We start from the raw sequence: 14,820 nt of genomic DNA on the forward strand, positions 1-14,820 counted from the left end.
TACATGCTTTCCTTCCTATGCCGGCCTACAAGGAGAGGAAGACCCCCCTGACTCGACCGAATGCCAAGGTTGAGCAGGTAAACTGTGGCCGATAGACAAGTGTCATGCCAGATGATACCCAATGATCAAAACCACCAGCTCACAGGAGAGAAAACAAAGACACGACCATGGCATGTGACAATCTGATCGACCGAGATGGGTACCACTCGTCAATATCCACAAGCATTAACATGATAGTATACATACTTGATAGGCCCGGGCTCACCACTCCACAGTATAAAATCAGATAAGGAGAGGAGAAAAAAAAAAGAAGAGAAAACAGAAGAGGAGCAGGAGAAAAAGACCAGGGCTATTAAAAACCAACGCAGACATAACTTCGTCAACCCCGATCTGCATCCCAATGTGACTGGAGAGGATATATGCAGGAGTGGGGAATGATGGGTGCGAGTAAAGAAAAAAAAAAGAACAAAAGCTTTGAGAAACTAAGAACGGCCGGGTGGGCGAAAGAGAATAAGTATGATCAACATGTTCAACCGTCGATTTACTCGAGAGTCTTCGCTTTGTTGTCGCTTTGTCGCTTCGCCCTAGTCTCCTTTGAAAACAAGAATTTGGACTCGTCTTGTTCAAAAGATGCCCATTTTGTCTAGATTTCTTTTCTTTTCTTCTCTTTTTTTAGGGGGGAGGGGTTCCCAAGCAAGGTCCGCTGTGCCTAGTTTCGCGTGTCTCGTGTCTCATTTCCATCTTGTTGAAGGGCACATCATCTTTCTTTACCTCTTCAACCAATCCATAGGTCCTCAGCCTCCATCACGCCGAGATAACTCGTTGGAGATGCGATGTCTTTCACCACCGCGATGACCGAGATGGGATCGGGCCCATTTCGGGATGTGGAGACGAGACGTTGCAGTTCGGCCAGCGGGGTGGATTCCGCCACCAGGAACCAATTGGCCCGCGACACCGCCCGCGACATTTGGCCGGGGCCTGAAGCCACGAGATCGGATACACGCTGGTCGACATTGGGCGTTTGTGAGAGCAGCTGGCGAACGCGTCGAGGAGGAATCAATTCATCCTTGGATAAAAAGACCCATGACTTGGCTGTGGGGTGCTGAATGGCTGTGAGGAGAAGATCCAAGAGTCGGAGGTCGGGGGCCGGTTGCGACGGTGTGGACGGGGCCAAGGCGGTGGGGATTTGGTCGATGGGCACGAAGGATTCGTGCGTGACGAGAGTCTGGTCGGAAGTGGTGTGCTGTAAGGTCAGAGGCGGGATTGGCGACCCGTTTGAGAGCTCCTCCCAGGGCACGGAGATGGACGAGGAGGGAGAGTCAAAGGCGGAACTAGACGCCCCGCTGGATGGGGTTGTGGAGGGAGTGCCAGCACTATCCGCGCTCGCGCTGACGGTGATGCCTGCAGCAGCTCCGATGGCGCCTCCCGGGTGATATCCGCGGAAGACTTCGGCCGGGCCGCGTCCCGGTTGAGTATGCAATTTCCGGCCAATGGCGATTGCCAAGGCGTCTCCTAGACACAGCGCGACGGTGGTGGACGAGGTTGGGGCGCTCAAGCCTAGAGACACCTCCTCTCGCTCATGGATGGGCGCGGACAGGAGAATTCCCATCCCAAGAGGGCCATGCAGGGAGAGTAATGGACAAGCATCGGGTTCGGTGTGAGATGACAAGGCGATGATGGGAACCGTCGTGGGGATATAAGGCAGTAGGCAGAGGAGTTCCGGAGACCGACCGGAGAAGGAGATGAGGAGCATCGTGTCATTCTGGAGCATGCCGTAATTTTCCGTTAGTTCTGTGCTTCTGCATCGCCACGTCCACCTCCACTCTCATCGTCCTTTTTTTCACTGTCTCTCTGTCTCCCCAATGCTCTCGTTTTCGCATTTTCGCGTTCTCGCCCATCATCCTCGGCCCGCCACCATGCATGCTGCACGCCAATGAAACGTCCCGCGCCCGCTAAAGCAAAGGACCATTCGGAACCCCCCAAAAAATCACCAGGAGCCAGGAAAGTAACGGGGTAATAGGGTAACAGAGAGAGGGACAGTAGAATCCAAGCCATTCACGTTTTAAAAAAAAGCAAAGAAACTCACCGGTCGAATCATCCCCAAATCTCCATGTAATGCTTCCGTCGGATGTAAATAGGCGCAGTAAATGCCCAGACTGTTCATCGTCGCCTCGATCTTGCGGGCAATCTTTCCGCTCTTGCCCACCCCGCAGACGACAAGTTTACCCCCGTCACGCACCGTCTGCGCAATCAGATCCACGGCACGCGCCAGATCCTGCTGCGCGCGCGCATCGGTCTGATAGAGATGCTCGAGATGCTGGAGGGCCGCACGCTCCGTGGCCATGACATGGAGCGCCGTCCCGATGGAGGTCATCTCGGTTTTGAGCGCCATGGGAGCCATGGGAGCCATGGTCGACGCGGAGGGGAGCGAAGAGGGGGAAGAGGATGTGAGTGAAGCGGACTCCAAGGAGTGAGAATCGGAGTCGGGCGGAGTGAGTGGGCGCCGAGTCGTATGGGAGGTGGCCATGGCGGGGGAAACAAACGGGTCCATCGTACAGCAGGAGACCGAGTGAGATGAGGCGGAGGAGATGGATCTAGTCTCAACAGCCTCGCAATGCTTCCGACAATTGAGGGGAAGAGCTTCTTTCTTTCTTCACGAGATAAGCACCGAGGAGTCAAAAGGTGGAATCCTCGACTGACCTTGGTCAGAAAGTGAGGAAGAGAACACTCGTCGCTTTTTATTCAATCAACGAGACCGAAGAGGGGACCAGGAAAAGACAGATGGATCAGAAAAAAAAAAAACAAAAAAGCCTGGAAGTGCCGCCAATTTCTGATCGGAGGACCCGAATTGGGATCTGAGATAAATAAATTCAGATAAGCTCGTCGCGAGCTCGCCATGACCGCGTCCCTGACGACCGACGGAGATCCAGAACCCCGGGACCGATCTGGTACAGACTACAGATTCAACATCAGTGCCAGACACTGTTCTTCTGGGTATCCTGTACATGGCACCAATCACTGCCTAGATAGAGGGGTCCATGCATCCACTGATGAGAGCGATACCAGATGGGGGACCCGGGAGGGGCATTCAGCAAAGTCTCGTCCGTCACGGAGAATGACGAGGAGCGCCCCCCCCCCCCCAAGAAGTACATGATTCGATCACAAATCTCCTGAGCATCACCTCCTCAGGAAACCTGTCTCGTTGGAATATCCAGGACCATACGGACAGTCTGAGTATCGTCCCAAGAACGCTCCCCCGCCAGCAATCATGATCCAGTGATGGGAGCTCCCAGCGGGCTCACTTGTGCAACTGGCGACGGATGGGCCATCCGAATGGGGAAGTGCGGGTAGAGAATGGAAGGAATTATAGTTACTATTTGGGGATGGTACGAGCCCACTTTCCAGTCCTAAAGCCAGCAGAATCCGTTGAATGACGCAAAGATAACCGGCGAGATCGGGCGATCGTTTCAGCCGCTGAGCGATTGTCGCCCACACAAGTCTGCATGCGCGACATGTTGCATTTGGATTCTGGCTCGCTGCTGGACAAACAAGGGTAGTCTCGGGAACGGGGAAGCTTTCTTTGCCCCGAACCAGATTTTCTGGAGGGGGAAAAGGGAGGTCTAGAAGTTGTGCTGAGGTTGGGAAGAAAGGTAAGAAGAGCAAGGGGAGGGCGATATGACGGGGGAGAGAATAGGGCCACACAGTTCCAGATCCAATGAATCGAGATCGCTGCGAGATTTGACGCAAGATTGGGAAACAACTTTGGGGCGTGCGACTCTCATTCGTAGCTGGCCCATTGAAATCTTCTCATTGGATTGGGGAAAGGTTCGCGATCGAGAGGGGAAAGGGTGAGAGATCTCTCGTTCCAAGGAAGTTGACTCGTGGGGTCGCACTTCTCTACCGACTGTCAAACACACCATCCTCCCGCGCCAAGGTGCATACAGAATCGCCCTCGCACATGCAGGTGTGGAGGAGCCGTCGGAACGGGGCTTGGACCTGCAGGTCATTGGATTAGTAATGTAAATGCCATGGATCCCACCATCGTCCACCCAGCCTTCGTCCGTGGATGCCCACCGATTAGGCTACGACTGATGCGGGAAGCTTCAGGAGGACGAATCAGAAACACGAGGATCATGATTTCCGGGATGCTTCAAGGATAGCGATACGGTTCGTCTGGGCCATGGAATACGTTTTGGATGCGATCGGGATCGGACTGTCATGGACTCAACGCGGCCGAGCTGAGGGCCGAGGAGATGGTGTCATCATCTGCCCACTCCCCTCTGTGCTCCAACGGTTTTCGATAGATCGACAAATCGACATCCGAAATCCCATTCCGGGGGTAAACACCGATTCTCGGAGAAAAGTGACCGACATGCACGCGAGTGGCGTTCACCAAGGATTGGTGTCATAACTCATGACGGCGGAGAAGGGCATCTCACGAGGTAAAAGCCCGGTGAAGTCTGTGCTGACAACTCGAAGGGAAATTCTCTTCATCCGCTGTAATGGGCGGGGATCACGTTCCTACTGATCTTGGAGTAGAAATGAATGATAGGTGTTGAGTGGAGTCCCTTTCAAGACGGTCTCATGTGAGCGGGAATGGCACGGACGACTCTATACGTCAAATATGTACAGCGCAGTGGGAACATGGACAAGGTAAAGAAAACTCGTGTACAATCTATCAGCACACAGCTGTTCGGCAGCACGACTACAAGAAACACACGGAATGGAACTAGCGATGTGCTGTGGTTGACTCGACCGCCAAGGGAGAGAAAGAAGTGACAAGGTAAAAACAAAAACGAGTCACAAAGGACAACGAGACCAGCCCGCGGGCACAAACATAAGATGGACGCCGTAGAAGAAAATTTCGGTAGAAACATGAAGAAAACTCCTTTCGCGTAGATAGATGGTAATCATGAAATCGTCTCAACTTGCATCCTGCGCGATAATGCTGTTATGGTGGGAGCGAAGAGCTCCCTGCAGTGGGTGAATTGGATGTCTTTGGTGATTGGCGCAGGCGTTCGTCTTCTCTGGGTATTGCCAGAGATGCAGCAATACCATGGGGATATTGTGTATAGACAGACTTTGGGCAGTAGTCATCGCAATGGCAGGTAAAAGGGGAACTAGGTAGGGAGTTTGGATCCCAGCTGATGGAGCGATGCGCTTGGAGGAGGGCGGAGTTTCTTCCGCAAGCCACAAAGAGACGAGCGACTGGGGAGGGGACGACTGCAATGCTGAAGGGGAATACGTTCTCTGCGGGAGAATCCCAGTCACCCAGATTTGCAAGCGTCCTGTTTTTCCTTGCCTTTCTCATTTGATGTGCCATCATCCTCGTACAGATGATGCTGCTCAATGTAGTGAATGACAGGCACCGGGATCAGGTAGCGAACGCTCATCTCCCGACGCAAGAAGAGTCGGATCTTGGTGCTGCTCACATCGTTCTGGATCAGCTGCTGAATCACGTGGATATTTTCCTTCCAGGGCTGCAAGCTCGCCAAAGCTTCGTCGATATCGGTTCCGCTTCGCTCGACAATGAATGACTAAACAGGATCAGCGACCGGTCGAAAAAAAATAAACGGGGGAGAAGACTCCACTGTGAAGCACGTACGCCATATTTGCCCAGAATGTGATCCAAATCCTTCTGGCTCCAAACTCCGGGGGTAGACATGGTGTGGATGAGGTCCGCGCCCGCGAGCAAAGCGATCCGCACAGGCTTCCAGGTCCCATCGCCAGCCTCGATCCCCCCACGGACGGTATTGATCTCGTGATCAAAGTGGTCAAGTACCACGGCGGTTGGTTGGTATTCCTTCTGATTCGGCTCCCAGGTGTCTACCATCAACCAGTCGGAGGTTTGATCGACGGCCAATTGGCACATTGCAACACTAGACCAAATCAGGACAATCCGTCAGTCAAACGTGAACCGACAGCCAGCGACCACGGAGGTGGGACTAGATCACTATACCGGTGCTCAGCACTCGCCAGACCAGCCTTGCGATAGGCATCCGACACAGGCGACAGGTAGCCCCCGATGAGTTCGTAATCGGTACTGAACTTGACGTAGTCGGCGGCCATTTCAAACATGCGCAGGTGTAGATATGTGATGGGCGAGAAAGAGCCACAAGCCACCAGAAGCAGAGGAGTCTTCTCCGGGTCTACCATCTTGCGCTTCAAGCGCAGGTCGGGGAAGACGTAGTCACCCATCGGCGCGGGCGGGATGTGCGCGGGCGGCTGATGAACATCATCGCTCTGCCCGCCGACCATTTCCGCGGCCATGGTCATCGTCGAGGGGCAATCAGGGGCAATCAGGTGAATGCAAAGGCCTTTCGGTGGGCAAAAGCTGTGTGGAAGGCGATGAGCGATCACTGTCTGGGGATGTTTTTGAGCGAGACGCGAGCTGCGAGATGCGAGATCGGAGAAGATGTGAGGGAGCGAAAAGATGGAAAGGATCGCAGCGAAGCAGTTTTTGGGGAAGTGGGGAGGGTCAGACGGAGAGGGGCGGTTGGCGCAGCAAAGAAACTCGAAGGGAAAAACGGGGGGCAAACGAGCCAAAAGGACCTCCGAGGCGGAAAAGGATCCACGTGCGCTGCACACACAGTACAAGACGGATGGAGTAATTTGAACAGTGATCAGTGCTGTAAGACAAGTGTGTATGCATTTGTTTCAGTATGTATACAGACTACAGAGGGTAGATGATCTATGGAAAACTCTCCGAGGAAATAAAAAGAGAAGAAAGCAAGAAAAAAAAGAAGAAAGAGAGAGAGAGAGAGAAAGGCAGAAGCCCTTTCGATGTGGAGGACATTTGAAGCGGACAATCGAGTAAAGTGGGAGAGAGAACTATACCCTACCACCTATCAAGTGGATTTATCTCAAGACGTTCCATTCCTTAAAATCAACAGATTGAGAATCGATGCATCCACTCTGAAACTCCCTACAGTGTGTATATGTGATTATCATGTGTGCGGTGCCTTATGTCGCCAGTTCGGTAATTACTTGGTAGAGACGATCACGTTTAGTTCAGGGCTGCTTCGGTGAGACAATCGAGTGCCGCGGCCACTCTAATTTGATTTTAACCCCCATTACTCAGCTGATTCGACCGCCCATTGGAAGTATACAGGAGACCTATCGGCTTATTCTTCGGTCGGCTACTTCGGTAAAATGGACTGTGGACATCAGGCCCGATACAGCATGCTACGGTAGTGCTGTCACGAGAGAAAGGGTTGAAGACGCTTCGGGCATCACAAACAAGCATTGGAACTCGGAACAACGGCCAGATGGACAAGCAACGACTTAGTGCGTATACAAGTGAAGAGGGCCCCCTAATCGAGAACATACACATCCGTACCAAGTACTTTGGATCAAGCAGAAATCTCTTCTGGAAGCAACAATGCATATAACATTTGGGGGGTATAGGTGTGAGAAAACGAATTTCAGCAAAAAAAGCCGACATGCAGTGCGCTTTATAATACATCAAGGATGTCTCGACCCTATTCGGGGGATTCGAGATCCAGCTTCGCACGCTGCTCCTTCCATGTTTGGAGCAACTTCCCCACGTCCTTGAAAGAAATAGGTTTGGTCAAGAACATGTCCATGCCCGCTTCGAGGGCTCTGTTCTCATCCTCTGAGCTACTTAGGCCCGTCAATGCGATGATGACCGCAGGCTTGGCATCCGGGCCACGCTCTTTCTCTAATGCACGGATCTCACGGGCCGCTTCAAACCCATCCATTTCCGGCATAGAAATATCTGTAGGGACCATTCGGAGTCAGCTGAGAGACCAGACCGGTCGGAGAGGGGATAGGGACACCATACCCATAAAAATAATGTCATAATTGTCGTCATCTTGCTTTTTCACGGCCTCAACGGCTTTACTGCCATTCTCCGCCGAGTCGAGATTCTCGAATTGGCGCTTTTTGAGGTACGCCAGCATCAAGTTTAGGTTGACTTTGTTATCCTCCACTACCAAGATCCGAGCATCCTGTGGTTTCGGCTCTGCTCCCATTCCCTCCCTCGTTATCTTCGAGACCAACCCTGACGGCATAGAAATTGACTGGGTTCGCTTTTTGCGCACAACTTCCCCTTTGCAGACGACTGCATGGGAAGGTCAAGACTAGCGACGAGCGACTTGATCGAAAACGAGTCGTAATTCTGGGTCGAGATGAGTGCAGTCATGTCAGGAGACGCGGTCAATGTGTCCTCGAAGCATTTTCGGACGTGTCTCCAGAGCTTGTGAGGACCACAAGGACGATTGATGATGTTAATTGATTTGATCTCTCCAAGCTTTTGGCCCCGCAGATGATCAGAGTCCACATGCTGATCGGCCACAACGAGCAGGGCAGTCCTCCGGCTAGCAAACGTCTCGCGGATCGCATCCTCGGTAGGGAGCTCATCGGCCAAGAGAAGATCGATGGGCGTAGACGAAGAAGTGGAGATTAATCTGAGTCCATACCAATCGCTGACATAATGAGCGAGGTCAGTCCAATCGGGATCGCCCAGGGCTTTGCTTGGGTCGACGCCGACAATTGCAACCGTCCTTCCTTCGTAAGCACGGAAAGGAGACCCCTCGCCGATTATGCCTTCGGCTTCCCGGACGGGCGAGGTCACACCAGCTGGGGCGTGTCGGACGAGATCACGCTCTGTGGGTTTGAGCGGAATGGCTGCCCTCACGGTTGTTCCTTCTCCCACGCGGCTCTGGATTTCAATGCTGCCACCGAGAGACCGGATTAAACTTCGAACAATTGACAGGCCAAGGCCCGAGCCTACCGCAAGATTGTCCTCTTGCGCGAAAGGGATATACAATTTTCCGCGGAGGAATTCCTCAGAGATACCTTTGCCGGTGTCGGAGACAGTAATAACCACATTCCGCTGATTGTGTCGATCTCGGTGCGTGATTTTCTTCGACGGCATCTCTGACTTTTCCTCAGTTTCCAGACGGAGGCGGACATGACCGGAGGACGTGTACTTGAGCGCATTACTGAACAGATTCATAATGATGCGGCGCACAGCTCCAGGAGGTGCGTGGTAGTTCCAATCCTCAGATGCAATGTCCACAATCACCTTGACATTGGATCTGAACGTATGGAAATCTGCAGGAAATTCCTGTGCGACCAGTGAGGTGCCAAGAAGATCAAGTGAGGCAGCCGATTTCTGATTGTACAGGTGACCCAGGAAGACCCCTTCGACAACTTCCTCCGCGACAACTGACAGGTCGGTCGGCGTGCACAGATCAAGCCTTGCGGCAGAGAAGGTCGAGTTGTCGAGTTCTTGCGACATAGCCTTGCGACGTCTTCGACGGCGCGACTTCCGCTCCAGGGCCATGAGCTTGCTGAAGTCGAGGACCTGGTTCATGGTGTCGAGGAGAGTCCGGCCACAGGCTTCGACGGTTTCGATCAGGGATTTTTGGTACTGATCCAGATTGGTCTCTTTCAGCATTTCCGTAGCTGCCAGAACGCCATGCAGCGGGCTCCGCAATTCGTGACTGATATCATGATTGGTTAGCTCGACCATTGGGATGGGACTCAGGAGGAGCGCCACTCACGAGATACTGCCCAAGAAGTCATCCTTTTGTTCGTCGGAGAGAACAGATTCGATACGGCTGCACTCAGCCATGATCGATGATCCGAAACTCAGCAGTGCGCTAAGCTCAATAGATGCACTGAATACCTTGTGCTCGACATTGGTCCAGCAGAAGAAGCCACCAAACCACTGTGAATTGGCCGCATTCCACAAAGGCACAAATAAGACCTGGGTGGCACCGGGAAAGTACCGATTCAAGCAGATGTTCTCATTCGCCTTATTCGTCCGTCTTGGCGACGGCTGGTCGGATGGATTCCTGCCGCGCCTATCACTTCCCTGCATATGGTCTTCACTATCAGAACCGGATACCAGCCCGTCTCGATGAAAGTTCCAGATATGCCCCCTCTTGTGTCGCTTGAGCAAGCCTCGAAGGAAGTCTTCATCCAAGTCCGTTGCCGGCGGTAAAATTTGAGAAGAAGAGTCTGGCCCGAAAGGGACTTCTGGGGTGGAAAGGGCCAAGACGGGTGCCGATTTAGCGGGATCCGCAAAACTTGACTGAGATGAATCGCTGTCGGCACTTATATCAAGAGCGAAGTCCTCACCGGCTTTGAGAAAAATGACGCCGCTGTTATTTTCAATCTCTAGACTTTCACGGATCAAGTTCGCCGCTCGACGAAGGGTCCACAACTTTGCAGGAAGCCGTTCCGCATCTCCCGACTGGGACGCTGAGCGAACATCGGCAATGTGAGAATCAAGACTAGAAGGGATCGCACGATCGTCCACACTGTCCGCGAGGGTGCTCCATGACTGTCCGCCACTGCTGCAAGAGCGCGACCGACTTGTTCCTTCTTGGGCGTTATGCGTCGCCACAGAGGGCGAATGCGGTGGCGGGGGAGAATTGCCCGGGTTCTCAGGGCGTCCACTGAAGTTTCGCGAGGCTGGCCGTGGAGTGCTTTTATCGAATGAAGCATGCCCCTCAACGAAAAAGCTGATTCCTTGCGATAATCGGGCCGCGTGTCGACCATCGGAAGCTTGACGGCTCACTTTTAAGAAATCCATGATAAGCATACCCATATGGCCCATCGTTTCCTTGTCTGCGTGGGTGAATTCAGGGCGGGCTTTTGTATCAAGCGCAAAAAAGCAACCGATGTTGACGTTGCTATCCGTTGTCAGAGGCGTGCCAGCGTAGAAGCGAAATCCCGGCTCTCCGGTCACAATTGGAAGGTCTCGATATCGACTATCCTCGGTCATGTCATTGGAGACCACGAATTCATATTGTCCACTTTCACGCTTGGATGGGCGTAGAGCAACTGTGTCCTACAAATTGTGCAAAGAAACAAAAAAGTCAGTACTCAATCAACCCCAATGAGGCTGCAATCCAATAGTGCTCAAACGAGCCAGAGGCTTGTAGATGAGAAACTTGCATTGCACATTTTCCATGCCTCGAGATCCAGAGTATCACAGCCCGTCTCACTCCATTTCCCGACAAGGTCGTACCTTCTGTCGCTCTGTTTCGTCTGTCCAGAGTGCGCAATGATGAACTGGGAGTCCCGATCCGAAATACTATGCGCAAGGAATTTTCAGCATCATCTCCTAGTCACAACACAGCAGTCACGACCACTCACCTGATAAAGACGCGATCCACATTTAATCTTAGGGCGGCTAGTTGTGCAAAAGAATTCAGCGTAGCATTGTCTTCGCCAAGGATCAACGATTCGGGCATTGGCTGGAGGGGCGCCCAGGAGCGCGACGCTCCCTCCAGGTTCTGCTTTAGAGGTGGTGCAGCTGAGAAGCTTTCCTCCATCGTCTCGAGGTTGTCTGGTATGAGCTTGAACGGTGACCCCCGCTGGGCGGCCGGCGAGGAGCTCTTGTGGATCGTATCAAGTCGTTCGGGCTGGAAATAGCGATAGACTTCGCGTGCCCGACGACCAGCCAGGTGGTCTTCACTCACTTTTGACTCCATGGCCGCTGTCGCAATCTCGAGCGATGCTTTATGCAGTTGCGATGATGTAGAAGAAGCGGTCGCTCACTGAGCCACGCCGCGAAAGTGGCCTGGGTTCAGTCGCCGAAGGAAGAGAGTGGCAACCTTTCCTGCCGAAGGGCGTTGATCGGCGGACAGGCGGAGGGACTCGTTGTTTGTTCAAGTTTTGTTGCGAAAGAACGGTGGTGGTACCCTGCCAATAGAGTAATCGCGGGGCAGGCTCGCCAGCGGGATACTAATAATGTGGACTGCTCTACAGTCGTGATCCATGCGGATTTCTGCGAGCGGCAAGTGGGACGGGGATGGTGGTCTAGATCAAGATTGGATGATTTACTGTTTCGGCCTTTCCGCCCAGAGAAGGCTTGGGCGGATTTTAATGCGGATCAGCAAGCCCTAGTATGAAAAGGCAGTCACGTCGAGTGATGGAGTCACCAAAGGATTAGGCTCTGGGGGAGACCCAAGAATCGCGATCGAGATTATGGACAAACTTGTTCCCAGGTCACGAGGGCCGAGACGCGATCTCAATTTTTGACAACCTCGTCATTGTGTCGGCCACCATGGAGGGATTGATTCCCTTAATAATAATCCCTCAGCCCAGCGCGGGCGAGACCCGACAGTTCGGGAACGGGGGGGTTTGTCGACCGTCGAGGGGTCTTGAATCTTGGATGGAAAACATGAACGCTTCCTTGTTTGACACCCTACGGCCCACGCCCACTGGACCAATCCGAGACCATCTGGCGCGGCCACGCGGTCCGCCAATCAATAATCCTCAGAAGGAGGCGCCATAGTGACGGGAATCGCATGGCTTTAAAGGGGGGGTCATCGTCCCTGAGTGGCGTCGAGGTTCGAATCCATCACCGACTCGGATTCATGTGACCAGCTGGCTAGGTAGCCGTGATGGCCGTGATGGCCGAGTTGTACACATTTCCGAGTACATCACTCTTCTCCCGGCGAACTGATGTTTTGCCCACTGCTGCCACCATCATCAGCAGCGCCCAGCCCTGTCCCCAGGAGATCCGGTTCGGTTGGTTGTAGAGTGCATGACGCAGTGGGGACGCTCCCTGGGAATGCCAGAGAGATGAAAAATCGCAGCCCCGTCGCAGATTCACGGTCCTTTGTCACTACATGGAGAAATCGTCCTCTTCAACCTGGAAGACGGCTTTCAGACCAGATGTCAATGATGGCGTCTAGTCGAGTATTGCGCCCGAACAAGAAACCAACCTCAGCCTCCCCAAACAGCAATAGGTGCCAGTGATGCGCATCATCAAGCCCAGGTTCAGTTCCTTAACGGTCCAGCACCTTTGACCTGAACTTGCAACACGCCTCACGCTGGAACATTTTGTGTGACTTGGGCGAGCACTTCCAGCGCAGGATCCCAAAACGCGGAGTGATCGGCTGATCTGCCGACCGTTCAGCTTTGATCGGATAAAATTCCAAAATAGAATGAACGGTCACATGATTGTTCCAGTAGCGGGTTGAATCACAGGCTGAAGAAGATTCCGAATGTGGAATAATGACATGATGATTTGCGGTCTAATGGCGACCAAGTGGATCCCTGTCATACTCGGTGCTACATCTAAGCTGTAGTCAATAATTGAGGATCCACGACCTTTATCCGAGGAACGTCGAGAAGCCGTATCGGCAAGCACTCGGCAGAGTCGGCAGCTTTACATCTGTCTCGTCCTCTAGTCCAGTGCCACCGGGGAGCCGCCGTGTACTGTACATTCGAGGTCTCCGGCACTCATGATCAAAGCCCGTCATCCGCAGCATTTTCTGAATGTCGCTTCTTTGGATTTCACTGATTCCAGTGGCTCGATCCGCACAGAAAGGGACACGACATCTACACGTATCTCAACTAATACCGCCGGATCAGGGGCTTGGTATGAGTGTTGCGAGATGCTGCCCATGTTTCTGAAGGGACTCAGTGCGACCACCTCAGTACCGGGCTTTCTAGGTTGTGGGCAGTGCGAGTGTGTACGGATCGCGCGCACACACTTTTCACACTTATAAGGAGACTCGGAGGTACAGTAGGGACCGCCTGTAGAGAGTGCTACCTACGAATCTATCACATAGGATCTCCGTCGCAAACCATTCATTCTAGATACGCCCGATTTGGTGGACCGCGCTTGGATCGATCGTTGAAGCCTACGCCCTGCTCTATTTGCGCCATTCCGGACGCAGAGCCAGTTCCAAAGACTACAAGCCCCTCGGAGACAGGATCCCATCCCGTCTTTCCCCCTCTCTCTCTTTGAATATACGTATGTCTAGAGTGCGGTAGAATTCCACGTATAGAAAAGGTTCAGCCTACATGCGCGTACGGCTCAAGGTCTGAGGTTCAGCAGCTGGATGGGGCAGAGACTGTAGGCCAAAGAAGACCTCTCCCGTACACTGCAAGAGGATTGCATTTCCTGTGATTTCAATGTTGAGACCAAACATGGACACCAGTCGACCTGTCTGTGCACAATTGCTGAGTCGCTGCCTCGAGGCACCCACTGCAGGCGTGATGCCAATCTCCTCATGCAAAACGACGAGAAGACCGGTCACACGGACGAGGCTGAGATTCGATTGATCAATTTCAGTACGCGTGTCATCAGCCAGCCCACACGATTGTTTTATTTGCAACCCAGGTAGTGTTTGTCTCAACAGATGTTGTCTGTACACACCCCTTCTTTGATCTGGTCAGAGATCTTTGGATCGATTAGGTTCCATTTCCTCCCTTCCGTCTTCAAACTCCAGACGGTTGCACTGGAAGCTTTGCCGCCCTGCCGGTTCCACCTCCGAACCCGTCAGTCGTCACCTGGAATCCTCCACCCGCATCTTATCAACGGCGCTGAACGGGCACCTATCGGCTCTCCTTTTTCTTTTTCCCTCTTCTACCTTCACCTCACTCGGTACCAACTTGGCCCGGCCTCGCATCGTGACACTGTGGCCTGTGCCTTGACGTGGATGGAGATATACTGGTTTGGAATTGCTCCTCGTCTCCAGGCGTCCTGCTGCTCTCGATCTCGATTTCCCCGTGACGGAGCCCTGTGAGCAACGGAATACCCGCCCCACGGGTCACCACCAGTGACCGCCCCCATTCGAACCCACTTGACCGTCTCGCCCCAACCCAGCCCGACCTTGGCCATTTCCCCCCCCTCATCCTTCATCCATCACTCATCATCAGCCACGCCGTCTTTCCCTTCCATCGCGAGCGCGGTGCACGAATGGCGGAATTCTTGTTGACGTCCACCTGAAGTGAAACCCTCCCGATCCGGCACTTATGGCCAGGCAAAGGCCCTCCGTCAACCGTCAGGACCCTCTCGAGGATAATTCCGTTTCCCCCGCAGGA

General features: G+C 53.2%; 4 protein-coding genes across 4 annotated transcripts; all 4 read right to left on the reverse strand.

Moving 5' to 3' along the window:
• Positions 1 to 775: 775 nt before the first annotated feature.
• POX_a01174 (Arabinose 5-phosphate isomerase KdsD) lies at positions 776 to 2,551 on the reverse strand (the record flags this gene model as incomplete). Its single annotated transcript, XM_050110104.1, has 2 exons — positions 776 to 1,762; positions 2,087 to 2,551. 2 exons carry the CDS (start codon positions 2,549 to 2,551, stop codon positions 776 to 778), a joined length of 1,452 nt encoding a protein of 483 aa, XP_049973872.1.
• A 2,716-nt stretch (positions 2,552 to 5,267) lies between these two features.
• POX_a01175 (Nicotinamide/nicotinic acid mononucleotide adenylyltransferase) lies at positions 5,268 to 6,276 on the reverse strand (the record flags this gene model as incomplete). Its single annotated transcript, XM_050110105.1, has 3 exons — positions 5,268 to 5,537; positions 5,606 to 5,879; positions 5,960 to 6,276. 3 exons carry the CDS (start codon positions 6,274 to 6,276, stop codon positions 5,268 to 5,270), a joined length of 861 nt encoding a protein of 286 aa, XP_049973873.1.
• Positions 6,277 to 7,481: 1,205 nt separating this feature from the next.
• On the reverse strand, positions 7,482 to 11,471 carry POX_a01176 (uncharacterized protein; the record flags this gene model as incomplete). Its single annotated transcript, XM_050110106.1, has 6 exons — positions 7,482 to 7,738; positions 7,805 to 7,951; positions 8,023 to 9,470; positions 9,531 to 10,825; positions 10,903 to 11,071; positions 11,134 to 11,471. 6 exons carry the CDS (start codon positions 11,469 to 11,471, stop codon positions 7,482 to 7,484), a joined length of 3,654 nt encoding a protein of 1,217 aa, XP_049973874.1.
• A 902-nt stretch (positions 11,472 to 12,373) lies between these two features.
• Positions 12,374 to 14,617, reverse strand: POX_a01177 (uncharacterized protein; the record flags this gene model as incomplete). The annotated part of the gene is made up of 3 exons (XM_050110107.1): positions 12,374 to 12,459; positions 13,808 to 14,164; positions 14,389 to 14,617. 3 exons carry the CDS (start codon positions 14,615 to 14,617, stop codon positions 12,374 to 12,376), a joined length of 672 nt encoding a protein of 223 aa, XP_049973875.1.
• Between the last annotated feature and the right edge of the window lie 203 nt (positions 14,618 to 14,820).

The sequence above is a fragment of the Penicillium oxalicum genome, chromosome I, assembly GCF_001723175.1.
Source record: "Penicillium oxalicum strain HP7-1 chromosome I, whole genome shotgun sequence".
Classification (NCBI taxonomy): Eukaryota; Fungi; Ascomycota; class Eurotiomycetes; order Eurotiales; family Aspergillaceae; genus Penicillium; species Penicillium oxalicum.